Here is a 15,495-nt window from a genome sequence, read left to right on the forward strand (position 1 = left end):
ACCATTAACTACTTACAGTACTTAAGTCACACTGTGTTTCTTTTAAGGAGGATCTCTACTTTCTTGCTTTTTTTCCCAAGGACTCTTAAAAAATTATCAACTCAAAAACCGCCTTTTGAGTCTATCAAAACCTTCGTTTGCTGTCATTGTGAGCTGGCTTAAGAGGAAGATAATGGATGGATGATCATATTAAACATGACCAAAGTTTCAAACTATGTGTGCAGGTAGCCAAAGCTTCATACTGCTTTAAGCACTCAGTTTAAGAGTTTTTTCCACTCTTGGATCTGTGTGACATCATGACGAGGGGATATTCTTAGCAAGGTCATCTCAACCACAAAGGACTGACACGCACAAAAGTGCGAAAGTCCCTGAAGGTCAGAGAACTCGAGCCAGTAGAAGTGCCTTAAACATGCATTCCTTTAATGGCCAGCAGGGGGCGACTCCTCCAGTTGCAAATCCAGCTCTATGAAGGTCAAAAAACAACTATTGGCTCCCTCACTCTGTGACTTCAGTAAACACTTTTCTGCTGCGCACAATTAGTAGTTTAAGTTTATACGGAAAAGAACGTGAAGTCTGCTGGAGTCAGAAAAAAAAAAGGATTATCCAGGATAAATGTCAATCAATTCTGCTTCATAGATTCACTCCTTGCTCATCACATCCACTTCAAAACAGCCAGAGGCTTCACAGGCATCAATAGTGGCAGTGGGTAACATTGTGACACCTGTGTTGGGGGGGTACCAAACAGAATAAAAAGCGGTCTTAAAGAAAGGAGGGGCAGGGAGTTAAAACTGCTTGATGAACTGAGGAGCTGCACCGAGGCCTAATTTATGGATCCTGCATCTGATGAAGGCTTGAAGCTGTCAGCTGCACTTGCTCTAGTCTAGTGGGTCTTCCTCTCAGTGATTTAGATGCTTTGTTAATGTGGCAATTTAGAAGCCAGTGCCTTTCCATGTACTTTCTAAATGTACATTTGTCTTGCAGTAGTGGAAATTAGCATCTCCTGTGTGTGTTTAATAAAAAATAAATAAATAAATGAACAAAGTAATTTCCATCCTTGTGATCCCTTTTTCAACATTTTCCTGCTTTTCTGTGCCAAAGTCAAAGGACTGTGAAATACAAGTTTGGAAAAGAAGCAATGTTTATTTCTTCATCAAGGCATCACAATCGGTCTTTTAATTCCATCTATTAAAACAAACACCCATCACTAATCTCGTGTGTCATACAATTTTCAGAAAATAAACTTCATTGGGAAAAAAACCAAAAAACCAAAGAGTGCAAAGGCAGAGTACCAGCATGTTGTTTTTCACTGCTAAAACTGATCTTTCTGACTGCTTTTTTAATACATTATGGCCGCTGACTGATGAGAAATAAAGTGTTTTTTTCAGCCATGCCAGACTCTTGGAAAATTCCCATTCAAATATCACAATATGTGAAACTGCAGTGGGTCTACAAGTACAGTTTCATCATGTGTACTTGGACTGAATGATACTGATTTATTATCAAAATCTTTCACTGCACATTTCCAGATTTTGCAAAATGTTAAATTTGTAATATTACTACTTGCTCATTGACTCACAAAGTGGTTTCTTATCATTAAAACTGATTGATAAGTTAACTACACTGACAGAGAAGACAGCTACAGTATTGCACATACCATCGCAATCCTCATACAAAGTTCACACACACACACACACAGACGTGCGCACACTTATAATTGTTCACACACACACGGCTGCATTCACATTTTCAAAATCATACACACAGCTCAAAGTAATGCTCAATGTTTAGTGCCTATCCCATGACACAGTAAACAAAACATTCTTTTAGGATAAAAGGGAAAAAAAACCAACAAAACAAAACAAAAAAAACCTAAAACAAAAAATATAAACATCGTTTCCACTGGCAGGGCCTGCTGGTGCCTGACCAGTGTGTTTTATGACCCTGATGAGTCCAGATCCATCCAGGCAAATCCAGTCCGGTCCAGTCCTCATGTCACGCCTCACATGAGTGAGTCCATAAACACGGAGTTGTCGTCTAAAAGGAACCCCCCGACCCCCCCCCCAACCTCGATGCAGCTGATACTAACCTGTCTGTGTACCTACTCGTGGTGTGTTTTAAAGAAAACTGTCCATGTCTGGTTGGGATAAAAGTAGTAGTAGTAGCAATAGTAGTAGAAGTAGTGGTCGTGGGTCTGAGACGCTTCTGAGTGAATCAGTAGGTGGCAGCGGTGGGCTCCCTCCCTGAGCTGAAGAGTATGTCGGCCTTTGAGCTGATGATGTACGTCAACATTAAGGATGCTATCAGCACGGCGACACCGACTCCGAGCGTCAACATCTGGAGGAGAAAGGGCAATCGTTACAGATACAACAAGAAGGTTTTCAAACGCAGTTTTAACTTCTAAACATACCACAAAGTTACTGTATCAACTTCTGTTACCCCCCAGGGTGTACACAGCAGCAAGATAACATCACCTTTATTTATAGTCACATTTAAACATCAAGTAGTTCCGATTGTAGCTCTCAACCAAAAAGCCTCTAAATGCTTTACTGTGGAAGCGATTATTCCAGCTATCACAGGGGTAAAACTGTAGAATGAGGGAAGTCGAGTTCCAGCTGCCTGTGGCTTTGCACTCATGTGATGAGCTGTTATATTAAAAATAACTCAGTCACATTATCATGTGACTTTAAAGCTGCAGTGATACAAACGGTGAACCCAAAGGCGCCAGTTTAAGCAGTGAGATGCAGTTACCACATTAACAAAATCGGATTGTATCAACACTGAAATAAAAGAGTTTCGATTTGTTTTAGCACAATGTGTTGATGAACATGCAGAGACCTGAAATTTGTTCAACGCACGCAATCAGTCACTGCCAGGATTTAACCAGTTTTGTTTTTGTTGTTAGGCTCTTTTGTTGCTGTAGTTCTGGAAACCGGAGTTGTTGGTTTAGGCCGGATCGGCCGCTAAAATCACAAACACTACTGTGAGAAAATCTAGATCAGAGAGAAAATAACAACCAATCATGGACACTGTTACAATTACCATGCAAATTTGGTCTCTTGTTGCTGTTTGGAAGCCATTTTTTCAACATGAGACTTTCCCACAAGCACTCGCGTGCCTTAAAACAATCCCTGCCCTCCACTAACAATGAGATCACTGCTTACAAAAAAGTACTGGATGCCAACAGTGCTACCCCTCAGCCTGCTAGTAGAAGCAACTATCAATGGTATCAACTTCAAAATCCTATGTTGCCTTGTCTCGAGTTATTGCATTCACATATCAAACTTTTTAGTTGTAGAACAACTTCTCTGCTGTGTGTGTGCATCAGTCACATCTGTGGTGTCTTTGAGGAAAAGTTTACCTCCAGTTCATGACTGGCCACCAGGAATATGCGCCCTTTAATGCTCTTCCACCTGGACTCCGTCCACGTTGAGTAATCTTTGGAGGTGTACTCCTCCAGGTCGAAGGCCGGGGACAGCGCTTTGGAGAGACGAACTGTGGAGCGAACGCAGAATGCCACTCGTTCCGTACTGTTGGGAGGTGCTGCACCTTGAACCCACATGTAGCTGTATATCTGAGGGACAGGTTGAGAACAATGTGTTAAAGGGAGGAATTAGATAAATGATGTTCCAAAGGTTTTAAAGTTCTTACTTAAATTACCAGAGGGCAACTTACACCCAAGTTGACTTTCAAGAAAATACACACTGTTGTAAATCTTACATGTTTGCTCTCTTTGTCATCCTCGCCCTCTCTCTGGTTCTGGCAGTTGTCCTGGGTGATGTTGACGGTGGTGCCGGTCAGGTTGGCCAGCAGGTATTGGACCAGAAGAGTCGGTTCACTGTGCTGTTGTGTCACCCCCACGTAGAAGTTTGTGGGTCTTTCACCTGAGAGAAAGAAAGTATTTTGTGAGGAAATAAAGTTTTGATAAAAAGATAAGCTTCATTTAAGGCTTCATACTTCAAAACAACAATAGGACAATATTGTAAACAGCATCTAAATAGGTGTTAAGAAGCAACATTTATCAACAAAACCCATAGAAATGGGTTTTAGAACACGGCTTAAAACCCATTTTTATTCTTTGGCTTTTGGCCTCAGAAGGACTTCGTTTTTCCTTTTAATTAAATTTGTTATTAACTAATTAATTCATTATTTAACTTTTTTCTTTTATTTGGATTTTATTTATATCTTATGTAATTTTATTTTTTAGTTCCAACATGCAGCACTTTGCTGTGGTTGTTTTAAAGTGCTTTATAAATAAAGATGAAACATATTGAAGACACATAACAAGACTTTTTACTCCTACAACATTTTTAACAGTCTAGTACAAAACAGGATCAACTTACGCAGATGAATCGCGAAGTCCGAAGGTACCATTTGCTGGAACCAGGAGTTATTTGACTTAACAAGGAAACCGTACAGCATTTGGGTCACCTGTGAGGGAAGTAGGACAGATTCACTTCTGTTCAGTCCCACAAGGTAACAGCAGCATCAAGGAGAAAATAAAAAGCACTTATAAAGAATCTACAATTGATTATTATTGAACTTTTGCTGAACAGTTTAAAAGAAATAAATTTCAAGTTCAAAATGAATGAATGAAGTGACTGAAGAAGCCACTAAAGTTTTTAAATTTCCTTATTTTTGAAGATTTCTTAGACGAGTTAAAGATAATTGGAATAAGAAAAATGAGCTTGTAAACAAAATAGCATTCATTAAAATAAATAAACTTACCATCTGACTATCCACGTTAATGTTTTGCAGCTGGATGGGGTCCGATCCTCCTGCCTGTGTGTACAGAGCTCGAGCCACAATGGTCGCCGCTTCAGTCAGAGCCTTGATGATGCAGGGAAACAAAGAATGTTTTTCAGAGCTCAAAAGACTTTGTATGAAGCTCTCCACAGTAAATCAACACAACAGAGCAACAATGTTTAGATGATAAACAAAGTTTAGACGATAACGTGACTTTCTGCAGCTTAAATAAAAATAGACTTGCTATATTTTGGAAAACTGTTAATGTGAAAAGATAATTCAAACAAGCTGATCTTAAAATTAAAAATATATATATTTAAACTCTTTCAAGCTAAAAATAAGAAGAAAAGATCAGTAACCAGGGCTCATGTTGCTCTTAATACTTTTAATGCATTTAAAAAATATAAATAAAAATCACTTTAAATGTAGGTTAACACACTTTTAAACGGTTTTAACAACAGCTATACCTTTGCAGCATCTGTTACGTATTCCAGCTGCTCCTCTGGAGTCAGGTTTGGTGGGTAAGACATGTTCAGGTACTCCGCATTATCATACATACTTTCATAGTACCTGTGCACAGAACAGGAAATGGATTTTTAAAAAAACAAAAAAAACCAAAAACAATCCCTAGCTCTGGATTGATTATTATTTATACTGAAGAAAATGCAAAGTACTTGTTGGTGAAAGCAGAGTTATGATTCTGGATGACAACACCAGGGATTGGCCGTGCTCGCAGGAAACGCTGCAAGGATGACGGAGGCAGCGGCTGAGAGAAACTGGGCTCTTGCAATGAGAAGTTGAGATTTAAGGCAGACGAGTTCAAGTTTCTGATGAGCTTTTCCACCTGAAACAGATCAGTGAAGGGAAGTAAGAACAAATGTTAGCCACACAGTAAAACACACACTGTGAGCTCTGGTTTCAGTTTTTTTCCGTTTATCTGAAAGTTATGATGTTTTCCCGCACAAGTTACATGGACACAGGAGCCCGTCCCAGCTGCTGTGGGGCGAGAATAACAAGTATATAAATACATAAAACTAAAGCATAGAGGAATGTAAGAAATGAAGGCTCAGAGACATGAGTGTTTAGGAGGTGAGAGGGATATAGGTACGGAGAGAGACCAACCTCTTCATTCACACTGCTGTTCCTCCGAGACACGGGATCAGTGTGAACCCAGAGCTTTGATTCTCCATGGAGTCCCACCTAGGACAGGAAAGTCCGACATAATCATATTGTACTTGCACATTTTCATTAAAATAACCCACAACTAATATTAAATAATTATTAATAAGTAACACAAAAGAAATCTGCACATGGTAAAAAAAAAAAACATTAAAAGTTTTAATTAGAATTTTTTAAAGCCATTCAATTGTCAAGTAAAGAGGTATTCTAGTTGAATTATTCTTTAAGTCCAGCTCTGAGGTCTTTACACTGGCTGCCTGTCCATCAGAGGATAGACTTTAAAGTTCTGATGCTGGTCTATAAAGCTCTGAATGGTTTAGGACCAAAATACATCAGTGACCTCCTGACCCAGTATGAACCTTCCAGATCCCTCAGGTCATCTGGATCCGGTTTTTTATCAGTTCCCAGAGTCAGAACCAGACACGGAGAAGCTGCATTCAGCTTTTATGCTCCATATATCTGGAACAAACTCCCAGAAACGCTCAGTTTATTTAAATCCAGGTTGAAGACTATCCTATTCTCAGCTGCATTTGAATAAAACACCAAATCCGCACTGTTAAGCTTAAATTTCAAAACTTACATTTTAACTACTGATTTTATCTACTGTTCTGATTTTATCCACTGTTTTTTTAATCGATTTTAAATCATGCTTTTTATTTGTTTTTGTTCTTTAATGTCTCTGTAAAGCACTTTGAATCACCGTGTTGTTAAATTGTGCTATATAAATAAACTTGCCTTTAATCTAAAAGTATTGAAAATATAAACAAATGCAGGTATGAAAAAAAATATACCCAAATTCAAACAAAATTTTCCTTAAACTTCAGGAGTTTGTGCCACATGACAGTTACGTGTAAAGCTATCAGTAATATAATACACACCTGTCCAATCTCCACCACCGAGTGAACATTGTCCAGGTCCAAAGGAAACTGTTTATTCTCCATGTCGTACACCAACCTCGAGCTGCCGATGTAGTCAAAGGTTTCCTGTGGTCAACAGACAAATGGATGAATGGCAGGACAGTCAAAACGAAAACAGTTCTCAAATGTTAGTTGAGCACTGTGCTGACTACAGAAAAAAAGAAAAAAAAACAAAGAACTGACCCCCTGGAAGAATGCGTAGAGGATGGTGCGGTTGGGTTGGGCCTCCTGGGTGGCGTTGCGCAGAGCGTGTGCTGCCGCCAGCAAGGTGACAAACCCCGAGGCTGCACTCTCGGCGCCTGGAGCAATGTCAAAGAAAAAAGACCGGCTGTCCAGCTGCAGACAGGACAGGAGCGAACAGGGATTAAGCAGAGAATTTATCTACACAAGTTGTTCAATTTAACTAGCTATGAACATTTTTATTAATCAAAATGTAAACAAAAGCTCTACCACTGTATACTGCAGATCAGCCACTTCTACCATCTATAGTACATCCTTTACTCAAAAGTGAGCAGTCACTTTGATATGTTGGCCACTATTCATCTTCATTTTATGTCATGGATACAAGAACTGCACTTAGAGGTCAGAACCACCACTCAGCCAAACAGGAAAATCCAGGTAGAGGGGGTTAGCAATGACCGACTTTCAAAATAAAAGCAAGATGAATAAAATTTTGACCTCAGCCGTCGACCCAAATAAAGTCTATTTGAGGGTAATACTGAATTCTCACATCATTCTCAGCATGTTAATATGTAACACGTGGTACTGTGGTTTTCTTTTGAAACCACTTTTGCTTGAACTCACCCTCGCTGCTGCGATGACCACGCTCTCCCCCATCTTGTGGCCCTTATCTGTGTAGTTCAGAGGCCTGGTCGAGGCCAAAACATTAAAGTCTCCAAGTGGGTCACATACGATTTCTTCAGGGTGAAAAGAACAAGGCCCAAACAAACAGTGATTAGCACTATAATAAAATAACAATGATAAAAACTCTCTTATTTAAATATTTTTGCAGCATGTTTCTGAAAATATTTCCCACATATTGTAAAAACGTTAAGTAATGTTTAGATAATTACACTTGAAAAATACCTGGGTTTAAGCTGAAGTTGATGCCATTTCTCCTCATGCAGGTGGCCGTGTCGGTGACGGCAGACATGTGTGAGTAGAGCTGCATCGCGCACAGTGGGTACTGCGGACTACTGCCATTCACAACATGGTTATGATTGTAGTAGCACTGTGAATGGAGAAAAGCACACAGATGAAAAACGCCTGTATACACAGATTTGAACTAAGAATGTTCCTGGGGACAAATTTCTTAGTCGACTGCATGAGGACAAAAAATTAGACTAACCGACTAGTCAATAATATTGACAATATCACGTTAAATTTGAGGAGTGTTTAATCAAGGATGTCAGAAACTCCCAAATCAAAAGGCATCTGAAACCGTTAATTAGTCTTCATTAATGAATGACTATGACAAATCAACATCTGAAAAACTACGAAATTGTAACTCAAAAGTGTGCTGCAAATTCAGACCAACCACTTCAATGAATGTAAAAATCTGAAATAATAAAACAATAAATCATCCAGCTATTTTCTTCCACTTATCTGAAGTCAGGTTCTGGGGAAGCCTAGACCTCGCTATCACATCGAGGCATTCCCAGGCCAGCTGAGAGACGCAATCTCTCCAGCGTGTCCTGGGTCTGCCCTGGGGCCTCCTCCTGGTAGGACACACACGGCTGGAACACCTTACCCAGGAGGCGACCACCTCAACTGGCTCCTTTCAATGTGGAGGAGCAGCGGCTCTGCTCTGAGCCTCTCACATATAACTGAACTCCTCACCCTATCACTAAGAGAGAGCCCGTCCAATCTTCCACTATTTGTATTCACAATCTCACTCTTTTGCCTTTAAAAGAACTAACTAGTTGTTAACAAAAATATCAGGCCTGATTAACAGATTTATGGCATTTCTCAAAAACCATGCTCCATCTGGTGGCAGACAGCTGCATGATATTTGGGATACAACAGTGTGCCAGCATTCGGCATCAAATAAATGTAAAATAATTAGATTAAATGCCTAGTACATCTAGCACTAACTAGTGACAACAGTGTCGATGATTGGACTAGTGGCACACATCCCTAGTTTAAACCCATCAACATGAAAATGTCAAAAACTGCAAATCTTCTAATCTTCTAAGGCTGGCTTTAAAAGCAAAAAACCGATTCCCACGTTAAAATGTCCAACCTCAAAATATAACACAAAAGAAACACAAGCTTAATCTGTGCATTTGGATAGTTGTAAGGGTTAAAATCAGGAGCATGGCTGCTTTGAATAATGTATATATAAACACAGAAAGCTGTAGCTAAATGCTGCTAGCCTTCACATTTGCTAATTAAAGCAGACCGCTGTACTGTATGTTGTGCATCTACTGCCTTTTGTAATGGAAATACCTTACAAATAGTATGAATTTGTTTGGTACACAACATTCAGAATATTTTGGTAGGTGAAATTGCGGCATTTCGTTGGTCTTTTACTTAGCACTGTGGCTATTTACAGGCAACTTTAAATCCTTAAAGTTGCCTGTAAACTGAAATTATAACAAAAAGTTGTAGTTCAGGTCAAACCAAGCAGCTTAGACTCCATACTATGAATGTAATCTGAATTCGATACATGTCTATTTTATAAGGGAAGAAACATAACTTCTCTTTGAATAGTGTGCCATTCTGTTTTAAACTAATGCAATACTATGTGATCTACATGAAGATGACCTTGTTTGCTGCTGAAACAGCTTTAGAGCATTATTTCTAATCTAACCTCAACGACCGGTGAGGCAAGTTCAGATTTGGACTCGTAGTGTGTGAGTAGCTTATCATGTGACTGCACAATCTTGTACTCTCCAACATCAAGTGGAAAACAAATAACCTGTTTTATGGCCTGAGTGTCGTTGTCGTCTTTCAGGGAGAACATCGGGAAGTCATACTCCTCGTAGGACAAGCCATTTCCCAGAGGGTTCCACACGGTCACGTTACAGTGGGCTAAGGCTGGGTCATAGCTCTCTGAATACACGCCTATAGGGGACGCACAGAGAGGGGAAAAACAAAAATTACCATCAGTAACATTAAAGAGACCCCTGATCCAAAGATACAGTTGGATTGTTCCTCATCTACCAAGCATCCAACTTCCCTAAAATGACCCGGAGTATTTTGACTGTGTGCTACATGTTACCCCGACTAGACTTAAAGTTTGAATCCAGGACTATTTAATAGTATATGGCGTTAGCAAAGCATCTTCTAACTGTGAAATTACATGTTTTACTTCAGTAAAGGATGTGAATTCCCTTTTTTCTCCTGATATAATGCCGCAGAACTGTGGACTTCACCCCCCTTTCTTTTCCCACATGTCTGCACTGAGTAGGAGATGCTTTGTATCTTACTGTACATGTGTACAGTGACAATAAAAGCCATTCTAATTAAATCTCTGTTGAGTGTAAACAAGACATTTTGCAGACACTGCAATGTTTTAGAAGTCAAGCGCAGAACATGAAATATGACCCAGTTACAACTTGTGGTTTTATGAGCTATGCTCTCTGAGGATCATCAAACTATAATTTATTTCTGTAGCTTGTGTAAAACTGTGGAGCAAGCCTTAACATGTAACCCCCACCCACCTGAGTTCTCGTTGGGGCAGGTGGTGTGTGGAGAGAAACCCTCAGCTGGATTTGAGCTTGGCGCCACAACAACAACTCCAGCAACCCTACTGGAGCCAGTCTTAAGTTTCATCATGATAGATCTGATGAGCAGACAGCCGGCACACAGTACAGGAGATGATGCAGGTTAAAAAAAAACAAAACACAGAGATCATAGGTGCGTTAATTCTTTTGAAATATGGTTCAAGTTTCTTTCTTTAAGTTTAGCAGCTCCTATTAAACACACATCTATTTTATTATGCATGTAAGTAAATGACAACTTATAGCAGATTGGCCTCCATAACAGAGCCACAGTCCCATTACTTCACTGATTTATTTTTATTACCAAAGTTTTTGTTTTTTGTTAAGTATAAAAAAATATCTAAAATAGGTCTGAAAGAGAAAAATGTCTTACTTTAATTTCTTAAAGTCAACTCCAGTTTGATACTCAAAGTGCAATAATTTATAACATGACATGTAGCATTACCACATGGGCCGACATCAAAAGATAGAAATATGAGCTACTTCTAACCTATTAATTTAAAACTACTCCACATGCGTGTTATTGCTGGGTGTATATGTAGCTGTCTTGCATCACGTCTGATTGGCTAGCAGGATCATAGACAGTATACAAAGTGTGGACTAACTGCAGCTTTTACATTTGTTAATTGGATAGTTTCAAACTGCAATTCTGTTTTGATGTCGATTGATTGTTCAAAATAAAACCAAATATGGAGTAAATCAGTAACAGATTTAAAGTGTGAGTAAATGAGGTTTATGTTCACTAAAAACTACTGTGGGGGCTTCCACTACAGGGTGAGACATGTTGAGCGCACCTCGTAAAGAGCGTAGAATCCAGAATCACCATATAAGGAGGGTTGGGACCAGTTTTCAGGACCCAGTCCAGGTTTGCTTCTGATTCGAGCACATGGAGCACACCAACATCACCTGATAAAGACGCTGAAATCCGAAACAAGGAATATATCTGTGTTACAGCTGTCCAAGACATAAATATCCTTAAAAGCTTTTCAATCATTCTCCATTACTTTCATTAAACAGAAGCAAAACTGCAAAACTGGTGAGGCTTTTGTAGTGTGACACCAGCACACACTTCTATGGATATTCAGTTTTTTGATATTCAGGTAGTTATCACAGGAAATATTTGTTTTACTGTGGGCTTTCATCTGTGAGAACTCTTCTGTCACAGCTACACAGATGTGTGTTTGTGAATTTGAACAACTGAAGCAAAAACACAGTAAACACAGGAAGGTGTTTGCAGATTAATGCTCACTAAGCATTTTATTATTGCTCACTGTGTATCTAAGATACTCCAAACTACAACAAATACTTTTATGTAATAGGTTCAACTTGGATAATAATATCAAAATATAATATAATAGAAGCTGATGTACTCACACTGACAGCCTATTTGATGTGTTGCGTTTAGAAGTCGCACACACGGTATAGTGTAATTAAGATGCACATAAATCTTGTTTTCCACTGAATTACAGCTGACACCTGCAAGAAGAAAAAACAAATATTTGAACATACACACAAATTTCATCTTTACTATTCCACTTATACTATTGTCTCCTGATTTGTTTTCTTAGAAATAATTTAAATCAAACTTTCTAAACACTTTGAAACATGCTAGATCCTAATCTACTCCAAGCTTCATTCTGCATGAAGAAACCATGAACTCTGAGCTCCCAGTGCATTAAAAATATCCATACAGAGGTCTGCGCACAACAGGCCAATTTTCCATTTTCTCATTTCTTATAGTTTCCATCGCGAGCCTGGTCCCTGTGATAATGTTATAAGTAGGCAGGTTCCCCAAGCATGACAGCAACACTCATTCTCATTTTTATAACCTGCACTTACAACTAGCTGTGTTTTGACTATTAGACAACACAAAGAGGTCCTTTCCGAGGCCTAGTCAGCACGGCATAAATGTTGCACCAGTTTCCATAGTACACGTGAAGATGCTAACACCCACTGTAATGTTTAAAGGTTGTTCGGGAAACAAGTGAACTGGAGCACAATAACGGAGTTCATCTTTTGATGATAAAGTTTGTATATATATATATATATATATATATATATATATATATATAAATGTGTTGTTAGTTCATTCTCTCTCTTTCTTTAAAAAAAAGAAAAAAGAAAAAAAAGAAAAATAGCAGAAGCAGAAGCATACACTGAAACATGAGCTCAAAAACAAGGTGTGAACTGAAAACCAAAGAAAGAACCAAGCCGCAGTTTTGGAAATACCCTTATTCACACGTTTTGACACCTCAGTATATATGAATAAAGATCTGGTTGCAGGTTTTTTACAAGTATAGGCCTACTGAGCTGTACAGACAGCGATCACTATTATTTTGCTTCTTTGCTCACCCCTCAGTTTACAAAAGAGAAACAAGGGTTACTCCTATTATACATCCAAAGATTCCTCCTTGAGAGTTAAGATGCCTGTTTACCCACATTGAAATTAGAGGAGCTTTTCCTTTAACATGCTTTGTAGAAATAATTTTCAAATAAATCCTGCGTCACAGGTCGCTTATTTAACGTCTTTTATTTGGATAATAATAGAACTAGGTTCTTTATGACATGTAAGCAATACAATGCTGCTTTTATTCCCCAGGTAATATATGGTACGAAACTGTGCTTAAGTATTGTGTACAATACAATACTTCGGGGTTTCAAACTGTCATCCTTCAAATGTTACACTATAACAGCATCTAATCGCTCATGAATTAATACTGCTGAAAGTCAACAACAGAAACATACAGCAACAGTCTAAAAACAGGCCAACGGATCCCATTCAGACAACGGGGAGGTTGTCGGCTTTAAAATTTGCAGTGAAGTTGTAAAATACTTAATGTGTTTCTAAATCTTGATATGCTTGAGTCATAAAGACATAAAATATTCTTGGTATCTGGGTTCAAAAACTTTACATGAGAAGGATCAGTGTCCTCGCTTTAACCTGACCTCATGGTTTCATCTTTTTAACATGGTCCAGGACAGCATTTTCAAATGTACGTTTTTGCACTTCAAGAAGCGGTATAATTCATAGCATTGTTATTATTAATTATTTTACATAAATAGGGTTCCTGCATACCAAAGAATTTGCTGCCTAACAAAAAATAGGAACACATCAACCAGATGATCTATAAAAGCGTGAGGACAAAGTTGTTATTGAGACTAAATCCAAAGACGTTTGCGAACACCAGCTAAGGTTTTAAAAAAGGGTAATGGGCACCACAGATATATATTCTGACTTCATCTTAACTACTCAACAAACTATTTCTGAAAGCATGCTCAAGTTTTTTCTTTTTACACAACACTTTTATCAAACTTAAACTATAGTAAGTTCAAGAGTTATTACAGTTCCTTATTTTCTAAATATTTCAATTCTGTTTCGTTTCCCACTTTCCATACTGGGTAGGCTCAGTTGTTTTTAAGCTTTTATTGTTTAAAAACATTTTTTTAAGTAATTTAAATGTTAGTGTTAGTTGTCTTTATTATAATAATATGTCTGACATTTCTTTTTATCAAAATACTAAAAATCACTCAACACTAAAGTAAAGGTCACGTTTAGAATGAAAAGAAAGCACAATTGTTCGGGGTTTTTTTTGTAACTAATCTCCCCACAGCAACAGAAAGGGGAAATGAGAAACAGATTTTTTTTCATCTCAAATGATGCTATGTTTGCTCACCTATGTGCCGATTTACCAGGATATTCTAAATGTTTGAAAGTGGCTTGTCTTCTGTTTAATTTCATTAGAGAGTCACGTAAACTACAAGAAATATGTATATAATGTATATAATCTGGTGTAGCGGTCCAGCCTTTAATCCCTCCGGGGGCGGCCGCAGCGGTGAAATCACGAGCGGTCACGCTGATGCTGAGTTAAGAAGAGGGCTGACCCAATCTGTCACTACAAAATCACCACAAAGGCTTAATTAACACAATAGATGCTGTGTTTCTTTTGCACATCCACTTGTTTAAAATGCGTAGAGAACAGTCGAAGCACCGAACTCAGTTGAAAAACCCATTTTAAAACCGGGACATAGATTTTAAAGGCAGACAGAAAACCTCCTGCTAACGCTAATTTAGCCTAGCATTCAGCTAGCACCGGACACAAAGAAGTCCTCGAAGCTAACCGCCCGAAAGCGAAACACATTTCGTTCTTCAGCAGTTAGACGAAGACACAAGTTTGGCAACAGGGGAATACAACTCACCTATGAAAAACAAACAAAATATCAAGTTAATGATCCATTTATTCGACAGCAAATCCATCTTCCTGGTTTGAAAAGCTGAAAACACAACAGGAAGTGTTGACATGGGGAAACATCCGGGTTTTGCTGTTTGGGTCCGGTTTACAGAAAAAGGGGCGGACTCAGATGGACTGAAGTTATGTATTATATATATTCTTTAAATGGTAGATTTTGATTCAGCTATGTTTCAGTTAGTTTGTTTTTATTGTTTTGAAACTTTTTATAAAATTTGTGACGGGCAAAGTTTTAAAAGATCAGATATTAGATTAGATCACACATTTTTTTAATAGAAAGTGGAACGCTTCATGCTTGATTTGTTGACAAGTTTGAAATACTAGCATAGACTAAAAGCTATGAATTTCCATAATATTTTGATATTAATTTTAGTTATTTAAGTACAAAAAATTGTTTCAGTTAATTTTTGTATGTATGTATGTATTTAGAGTATTATCTTTATTTGATATGACTTAACCAACATGTCATTGTTTAATTTTGTTAACTATATTGGTGTTTTGGACATGACAGAAGAGAGTAATTCAGTTTTCAGACACATTGGGAGTGATACAGTCCTGCAGAGCAGAAACTGACTTGACTTGTGATGCTAAATGTACAGTTATCAAAAACATCTTGTAAGGGGGAAATCCATTTAAAATAAATCAGTAGTTGAATGAATTTAATGTAATGTAAGCCACTGAAGC

At 38.2% G+C, this 15,495-nt stretch overlaps 1 protein-coding gene across 1 annotated transcript; it reads right to left on the reverse strand.

The window, feature by feature from the left end:
- Positions 1 to 1,120: 1,120 nt before the first annotated feature.
- Positions 1,121 to 14,915, reverse strand: ncstn (nicastrin). Its single transcript, XM_026150178.2, has 17 exons — positions 14,762 to 14,915; positions 11,939 to 12,040; positions 11,359 to 11,482; positions 10,505 to 10,626; positions 9,760 to 9,905; positions 7,926 to 8,070; positions 7,644 to 7,756; positions 7,023 to 7,175; positions 6,801 to 6,905; positions 5,866 to 5,943; positions 5,418 to 5,587; positions 5,211 to 5,313; positions 4,726 to 4,827; positions 4,341 to 4,428; positions 3,718 to 3,881; positions 3,359 to 3,571; positions 1,121 to 2,334 (listed from the first exon to the last, which is right to left on the reverse strand). The coding sequence occupies exons 1-17, from the start codon at positions 14,862 to 14,864 to the stop codon at positions 2,212 to 2,214; spliced, it is 2,154 nt and encodes a 717-aa protein (XP_026005963.2). The 5' UTR covers positions 14,865 to 14,915; the 3' UTR covers positions 1,121 to 2,211.
- Between the last annotated feature and the right edge of the window lie 580 nt (positions 14,916 to 15,495).

The sequence above is a fragment of the Astatotilapia calliptera genome, chromosome 18, assembly GCF_964374335.1.
Source record: "Astatotilapia calliptera chromosome 18, fAstCal68.1, whole genome shotgun sequence".
In the NCBI taxonomy this organism is placed as follows: domain Eukaryota; kingdom Metazoa; phylum Chordata; class Actinopteri; order Cichliformes; family Cichlidae; genus Astatotilapia; species Astatotilapia calliptera.

Excerpts from the sequence above, each read along its gene's own strand:
- ncstn (XM_026150178.2), bottom strand. The coding sequence starts at position 14,864 with ATGTCAACACTTCCTGTTGTGTTTTCAGCTTTTCAAACCAGGAAGATG. Across the intron at positions 12,041-14,761 it reads ATTTTGTTTGTTTTTCATAG|GTGTCAGCTGTAATTCAGTG; the intron begins GTGAGTTGTATT and ends TTCTTCTTGCAG. Across the intron at positions 2,335-3,358 it reads TGGCCAGTCATGAACTGGAG|ATGTTGACGCTCGGAGTCGG; the intron begins GTAAACTTTTCC and ends TTTCTCCTCCAG.